The sequence below is a fragment of the Orbicella franksi genome, chromosome 2 (assembly GCF_964199315.1).
Source record: "Orbicella franksi chromosome 2, jaOrbFran1.1, whole genome shotgun sequence".
Lineage (NCBI taxonomy): Eukaryota > Metazoa > Cnidaria > Anthozoa > Scleractinia > Merulinidae > Orbicella > Orbicella franksi.
The window spans coordinates 11,676,779-11,684,631 of NC_138146.1; the positions used below are offsets into that span (position 1 = coordinate 11,676,779).

Sequence of the window (7,853 nt, forward strand, 5' to 3'; positions counted from 1 at the left end):
CCAAGAAGAAAAACAGAACAAGACAGCAGAACAAGCCGATAACATTTCATCGCACGGCTTTCGGCACGAAAACCAAAATACAGCTTACTTCTAGATAAATTTAGCCTTAGAAGCCAGCAACCGGCCCCAAATTACTTTCTGTATCCTTACAAATGTCCTGATTTCCATCTCCGAAAGATTTTGCCCCAATTTTGAGCAAATAAACATTTCGTCGACGGTGACCGCCATTACGGTGGCTTGCATACTAAATTAGCTAACTTGACAAAATTCTCCCGAGGGGGGAATATGACGAAAAGAGCTTAAAGATGGCCTATAATTGGCTAATGATGAGATCATCGAAAGTAACGCCAGTTTTCTGTCACGTTTTCAATCTGTGGTCACTGAAGTGACCAAAATCGATACATCGGTCGGGATAGAGTTTTATTATTAAATTATATGACTTGTGTGACTACTTTGCTAGCCCTTTACTCGTGGAAAACACCAATTAAATTTAATCATGACTTTTAAGAAAGAAAGCTGTTGTTAATAGTGTTATTATCGTGTCATTCATATCGCTCATGCCCATACATATCCCGAAGAAAGTTCTACAAAGATTAAGACCATTACGTCATCGGAGATTTGTCAATGGCTACCACTGATGGTGCAATAATACAGTTTGTGTTGATCAAGTGATGTGATGTCTACAGTAAGAAACGAATCATCAATAACTGCTTTGGAATTTGCACTGCGTTCCGACGGTAGTGCTAAGCAAACAGTTTAATTTTAAAAGCGCGGTTATAAGATCTAACAGATCTTCTTGTTTACTTTTAAACCAGTGTCAAACATTTTGTATATTGATTTTATAAGGCAATCTTTCAGGGTCTCACTATCCATAACAATGACATTCCTAGCTTAAATTATTTCATGGAGATTGCCCTTACTTGGGTCTGTAACCTCAGCCCAGCTGGGGGACCCTGGGGAGGCCCCCAAAATTTCCCTTTTCTCTTGAACAAAAAAAAAAGCATTTTGTTACTTGCACCTTCGTCGATCCCTGTTGATGCATTATTTCAGCGTACTTGTTCATTACTAGTTGCTAGTTTTCTAGGCCATCTTTCATGGCATGTGACTGATAGTCTTTGTTACACTGTAGTACACGTCACTGATAATTTTATTGGTGATTTGACTGATGAATCAGCTTTGTGATTGCGTCCTGCCCTGTAACGCAATGATGCTGTCACTGTACCGAACCCTTGCTTACACCATTCTTGGCGAGTAGATCGTGGTCTTGTTTGATACTCTGATTAGCATCTTTTGAACTTTTAAAAGGATTTCCCTTTATTCTCTAACACCGATTGTTAATTTATGAAGAGAGATTGGATGTTCTCAAACTTGAGAAGACTGAAGTCGTCAGTGAAAAATGAATCAGCCGTAGGAATGTTTTAAAGTGTTTTGTTGCAATATTCCCGATATCCGACACAATTTTTAAATTTACTTCCGTATGTTCTTTCGATCTCTTGCTCTAGCTTTAGTAAAGCATTCTTCGGGTCAGGGTCGTAAACTTTTACAATTTTCATTTCATTCAGATTCTTTTTCCTAAACCGACCATGAACAAAGTTCTTTTAGGCAATAAAAATGGTGAGAACAGGTTGTTTTTGCGCATATTGGAGATCGAGACAATCGAAGGATGGAAAACATACCCGTCTAAAAGTTCCTTTATTTTGCCCCTTTGATTTATACGGCGACTTTTAAGCCAGAATTTCGATTCGCTGAGTGTCACGTTTTCAATGTTCTTCGCTCACACTGACGCCTGGTTCCGTAAAAAACCAAGCAGACAATCTAATTGGGCTACGCCAATCGTATAATTTATTCCAGGATTCAAGATTATTCGATTTCTTTGACGATGTCCAATCAGATTGTTTTGCGGTTTGTCCAGGTCAGGAAACAGATAAACAGATTTGAAAACAGCAGAAAACGGGTCAGCGAAACAGGTCAGCAACGAAGGCGTTCACAGTGGAAAATATCTGCGACAAAAAACTAACTTGTCCAAGCTCAAAGGTCAATTGACCGTATCGGTTACGCGGCTAAATGTCAATCAAAAGGTATTTACGAAATCAAACGTCAATCAAATGCTAATTGTTCATATATTAACGGAACATTCTCCGCCCCGATAAGGGCGTAGTCCTTATCTTATCAGCTGTTCGTTCAGTCGTCACCTTCTACAGGGTGAATGACTGCAATCTTTGTAACTGGACGGCTGTACTCTCCTGTGGCTGTTCTGACTTTAACATTACGAACTCGTCCATCTGGTCCAGGATAAACTTCGATTATTCGGCCCACTGCCCACTTGCCTCTTACTGCATTTTGCTCAGCCACTGTTACTATGTCATTAACTTGTACGTTTCGCTTCTCCACGTGCCACTTCTTTCTCGGTACTAGGGCAGGAAATACGTCCCTAGTCCAACGCTTCCAGAACGAGTCGACAATTTTTTGCACGAACTCCACTCGTCTGCGTGGGTTTCTTGTGTCTTTGAACGGACCTTGTGGTACTTCTGGTGTTGCTCTTCCAAGGAGCATGTCGTTCGGACACAGGTAGGCTCCGTCATCTGGATCAGTGGGAATGCGACCGATGGGGCGTTGATTCACTAAATTTGCAACTTCTAAAAGACAGGTGTACAGCTCAAAAGGCGTTAGAAGCTGCTCGCCAATTGCTATCTTAAGTGATTTTTTACAGCTCTTTACAAGGGCTTCCGCACATCCATTTTGGTGTGGCGCAGCTGGTGTAGTGAAGATCCACTGAATTTTCTTTACCCCGCAGAACTCACGTAATTGATTGGCATCTAGACCTTCCACCATCTCTCTCAGTTCGTTAGCAGCACCAACCATCTGTGAACCGTTATCGCTTAGCATTACTGCCGGTAGCCTCTGATTGAAAAGAATCTTCTTAGGACGTGCATAAACTCCATTGTAGTTAGGTCAACTGCTAATTCCAGATGGACAGCTCTTGTGTTTAAACAGGTAAAGATGACGCCATAGTGCTTAGCCGTCTTGTTTCTCCCGATTCTTACGCTGTAAGGACCAAAGTAATCGCAGGCGGTATAGTGGAACGGAGGCGTGTTTGGTGCTAAGCGGAGAACAGGGAGGTCTGCCATAAGTTGCGTTTCAGCCTTGTGTGCCAATTCACGGGAGAATGCACACTTGAATTTCACAGATTTGCTTAACTTGTTCGCCTTCAAGATCCAAAACTTTCTCCTGGTCTTGCCTGTCGTAGCTGCCACCCCGGTGTGTCCGTGCTGATGGGCGTGTCTTGTTACCAGCAAAGAGATCCAGTGGTCACTTGGAAGAAGGGCGGGGTGTCTTGTCTCATATGACACGATAGCTTCGTCCACTCTTCCTCCAACTCTTATTACTCCGTTTTCATCTTTGAACGGGCTGAGAGATTTGAAATCACCTCTTTCTAGGCGGCTGTGCAAGGTTGACTGTGCTTGCTTTATCCAGTAAATCTCTGCTTGCTGAAGCTCTTCAGGGGCCAGCGGTCCTTCCTTTCCGTCTTGATCGTATTTTCTCAGTCGTATTTTCACCGCTAGTCTGTGTATTCGTGCCGTCACGCGGATTAGTTTTCTCCAGCTGGAGAACTTGGACGGATCGATCGCATCTTTAGCTTTCTGCTTTGCAGCTGCGGTCAGTATCCGTGCTTGTCGAGGTTCCATGTCTTCATCTGAGCCTGGCGAAGCGATCTTAATCGGCCACCGACTTTCTGGTAAGTACAAGAACTCCGGGCCATTCATCCATCTGCCCTGCAGTTCATCAACAGAGATCCCTCGTGACAGGTCGTCAGCTACATTATCCTCACTGGGGATGTGCTTCCACTGGCTTGGATCTGAGTTACTCTGAATTTCTCCCACTCTTGAGGATACGAACGGTTTGAAGCTGCGAGACGGACTTTGAATCCAGGCCAAGGTGATAGTGCTGTCGGTGAAGAACTTAACATCTTGAAACTGTACCCTAGTTTCCTCCTGAATGGTTTTGGCTAGGCGGGTTGCGAGAACGGCTGCCTGTAGCTCCAAGCGCGGGATCGTGAGCTGTTTCAGCGGTGCTACTCGGGACTTCGCTGCGATGAACTTGACTGAGTAAGTGTCATCCTTTCTTTGGCGTACGTAGGCGCATGCTCCGAATGCGTCTTGCGATGCGTCAGCGAAAACACACAGCATTGGCGGATCCACGGCTTTGTCTGCAGTTAAACATCTTTCGAAGGACACATTGTCCAACTCTTTCATTTCTTTGAACAAAGAGATCCACTGATCCTGAACTGCGACTGGTACCTCATCGTCCCAGTCTAATCCCAACTGCCACAGTTTTTGCAGCCCTATCTTCGCCCTGATTATGAATGCTGCAGCGAATCCAATCGGATCGTAAATTCGAGCCACCTGGCTTAAGATCATTCTCTTCGTCATCTTCAAAGGTACAGGGTTTGGTCTGTCGTCTAGCTTTAGCAACTCTGTCCTCACTCGGAAGTAGAACTCGTCTGTTCGAAAGTTCCACAGGGTTCGCAGGACTTTCTCCTCGTTTCCTTGAAATAGATTCATCTCCTTCTCTGTGTCACTGTTTTCTTTCTCTTCAAGCATCTCGTTGGAAATCCATCCTTTAACTTTGAATCCTCCAGTCTTCAAGACCTTGTCAATATCTGTCGTTAATTTTCGGGCTTCATGTACCGTGTCTACGGAATCGCAGATGTCATCCATGTACACGTTGTTTGTGAGGACTTCAGCTACTTCTGGGTAGTCTACCTTGTTCTCTCGAGCTGTTTTCCTCAGGGCTATTTGCGCCATAGCGGGTGCAGGCTTGTCCCCAAATGTGAGAACAGTTTTGAGGTAGATGTCAGGATCTCTGTCCGTTTCCATGTTTCTCCATAGAAAGCGATGCACATGTTGATCCCTCTCGGGAATTAGGATCCTATGATACATCTTGGAGATGTGTCCCATAACTGCGACTTTCTTCTCTCTGAATCGTAAGACAACTCCAAATATGCCGTTTAAAAGATCGGGACCTTTCTTCCAGTAATCATTCAGAGTATGTCCTTGAAATACAGAAGATGAATTGAAAACAATTCGAACTGGAGTGCTCTTCTTGTCTGGCCTCAGCACGGCGTGATGAGGAATGTAGTGAACAGGTCCTTGATACGCGTTTTGTTCTTCCTTGGACAGCTTTCGCGCAAATTTCATGCTTTCCATTTCTTCCATCTATTTGCAGTAGGCTTCGACTTGTTCAGGATTTCTTTTCAGGCGTCGTTCTGTTGACTCTAGGCGTTTCATTGCCAAATCTTTGTTGTCTGGGAGCAGGGTGGGGTCCTTTCTCCAGGGGTATGGAATCATCCATTGACTTCCAACTTTGATACATGTTTCCTCTATTAGCTTAGCTTCTTCTCTTTCTGTTTCAGACAGTTTGTCTGCATCGCAGACACAGGGTTTCACTGCCACACCCATAGTCTCTGTTATCCAGAAGTCGGTTAAGTCTATTGGTGAGGCGTACTTGACGTGTAATATGCTGGTTATGTCACAGATCTGCTCTGGTTTTCCTCCAAAAACTACCCATCCAAGTGGCGACTTGCGAGCTAGTAGATGGTCCACTTGTCTCGTTTCACCAGCATGCATATGTGCGTGATCAATACCGATTAGCAGGTCCACATGTCCCTTGCCGCGGCGAAATCTCGTGTTAGGCAGGCCAAGAAGCTCCGGTAAGTGCGAAGTTTTCACTGTTGGGATTTCATCACTGATGCTCTGAATGCCGATTGCTTTAACGGTAAAACGCTTGCCGGTGTCTATGCAGGTTAGCTGAATTTTGTATTCTTTGGTTTTCATTGACTCTTCCTCCCCGCCAACTTTAGTAATTGTTATGGAAACATCCTTTCCCTTCAAGCCGAGAGTTTCTGCGGTATCCTGACGAATAAGGCTTACTCGAGCGCCAGAGTCAAGAAGAACATTTCCACATTTAAATAGGCCGTTAGCGCTGCCGATGTTTGCGGAGAGGACTGGGAGAATAGCTTCTTTCGTATTGACTGATGTAGCGACGCTAATCTTGACAGTATTGCTCTTATGAAGCAGCTGATGGTGATGTTGTGGACACCGCATTCCATTCTCCAGCTTTGCGCACTGTTGTTTACGCCTGCAGTTATCTACAGTGTGTCCCCTTCCGGCCCTCTTCAAACAGCTGAAGCACAGGTGATTTGCCTTTGCAGTTGCGATACGGTCATCAATGCTGAGAGCTGTAAACTTCGGGCATTGATCGGGCCAGTGGGATGAAGTTTTGCACAGCCAACATTTGTGCCAGACAGGTTTGCCGTCATTAGATGTGTAGTGATTCGCGTGGCGTCTTCCAGATGAGCCCACTCTGATAGGAGCTGTGGCACGCATTCGTGACTTCATTTCCACGTTCATCCAGTTCATCAACGCTTCCAGGGTAGCAGGCTTCTTTTCTCTCTCCAGATCTCTCGCCCAGACCTTTCTGTCGTCAGAGCACATCTTTTGTTCGATAATGGAAAGCATATGGCTGTTGTCCATATCACTAGGGAGACCAACTTCTTTCAGGGTATTATAATATCTCTTGACTAGATGTACCAGGTCGCAAAATCGCGCATCGTCCCCTTCCTGCAAGGCTTTAAATTGGACAATATCCTGGGTCACAGTGTCTGACACAAATCTCGGGTCGCCATAGATCGAGTCCAGATATTCCCAGGCGGCGTCATAATCACTTCCGATACCTTTGATCAGTTCTAGCGGCTTATCTCTCAGGCATGTACGCAGGAGCGTTATTGCATCTCTCTTTGTGTATTTTGCTTCTATTGCGTGTTTGAAGTCAGAGCGGAAAATTGCATAATCTCTTACATTCCCAGCGAAAACAGGTAGTTTTGGTTTTTCGAGCTTAAACGTGCACGCGCCAGCTTGACTTGTATCACTAGTGGTTTCTTTGTTTATTGCGGGATTTTGCTTGTCATCGGCCTTTTGAACACTGTTAATTTCTTTATCTGAAGTGCCTTCAGCTTTTCCGGCGTTAATTTCTGGGGGTGTTTGGCTAATTGGTTGAATATTTGTCATTCCAGGGGTGTGGCTAGGTGTTGGAAGCTGCATATTTGGAATTCCTTCATTACCCGGTACTTCATCGGTTAAAGCGCTCTCCTTTCCTTTACTTAAATCACCATTCTCAGTTGAATCTTTCGAACCACACTGCTCAACACTTTCAATGAACATTTTCGCGTCTACTTCTAGCCTCATGAAAATTTCTTGGCATTCAGAGAGCCATTTTTCTTCAGTTTCATACGCTTCATCATCTTCGATGTGCTTGGCATAATCCTCATGTTTAGCCACTAAGTTCTCATACGCTCCCTGAAGCTTAATTATAGCTTGTCTTACCTCATTCGGAGGCCTTTTGTACTCAACTGCATGTACCAACGCTTTTCCAACTCGTGTAAAGTTCGATTTGGCAGTACGTCGGTCGGTCTTGGCTTGTTTTACCGCCGCTTCATCCATGACCGAGTGCGTTTCTGTGGATCAGCGCAGGGGTTTTCTTCATCCAGCCAAGAAATCGAATGAAATGGTTCCGTAAAAAACCAAGCAGACAATCTAATTGGGCTACGCCAATCGTATAATTTATTCCTGGATTCAAGATTAACGGAACAACGCCGGGAATATCATCAGAAGAGAGATTGGCCTTTCTTCTTCGTTCGCCATGTTGCTTTAATTACCGCGAGGGCTATTAAGCCTCGTTTCGGTGCAACTTCCGGTTTTTTCTGGAAACGGTGAGAGATCGAGTAGAAACACGTCAAATCGGCTTTGGACCTGCCTTTTACAACAAATAAGGTTAGAACATTTCGAAATTATCAG

The 7,853-nt window shown here is 44.6% G+C and overlaps 3 protein-coding genes across 3 annotated transcripts; all 3 read right to left on the reverse strand.

The window, feature by feature from the left end:
- Window positions 1-776: 776 nt before the first annotated feature.
- On the reverse strand, window positions 777-3,153 carry LOC145477997 (uncharacterized). The gene has a single exon (XM_081455879.1). It carries the CDS (start codon window positions 2,884-2,886, stop codon window positions 2,182-2,184), a length of 705 nt encoding a protein of 234 aa, XP_081312005.1. The 5' UTR covers window positions 2,887-3,153; the 3' UTR covers window positions 777-2,181.
- Window positions 2,886-5,216, reverse strand: LOC145470646 (uncharacterized). The gene has a single exon (XM_081454466.1). The coding sequence runs from the start codon at window positions 5,214-5,216 to the stop codon at window positions 2,886-2,888; it is 2,331 nt and encodes a 776-aa protein (XP_081310592.1).
- On the reverse strand, window positions 5,217-7,622 carry LOC145477996 (uncharacterized). The gene has a single exon (XM_081455878.1). It carries the CDS (start codon window positions 7,497-7,499, stop codon window positions 5,217-5,219), a length of 2,283 nt encoding a protein of 760 aa, XP_081312004.1. The 5' UTR covers window positions 7,500-7,622.
- Between the last annotated feature and the right edge of the window lie 231 nt (window positions 7,623-7,853).

Bases quoted from the DNA above. Each gene is read 5' to 3' on its own strand.
- LOC145477997 (XM_081455879.1), bottom strand. From the start codon at position 2,886: ATGCTAAGCGATAACGGTTCACAGATGGTTGGTGCTGCTAACGAACTG.
- LOC145470646 (XM_081454466.1), bottom strand. From the start codon at position 5,216: ATGGAAGAAATGGAAAGCATGAAATTTGCGCGAAAGCTGTCCAAGGAA.
- LOC145477996 (XM_081455878.1), bottom strand. From the start codon at position 7,499: ATGGATGAAGCGGCGGTAAAACAAGCCAAGACCGACCGACGTACTGCC.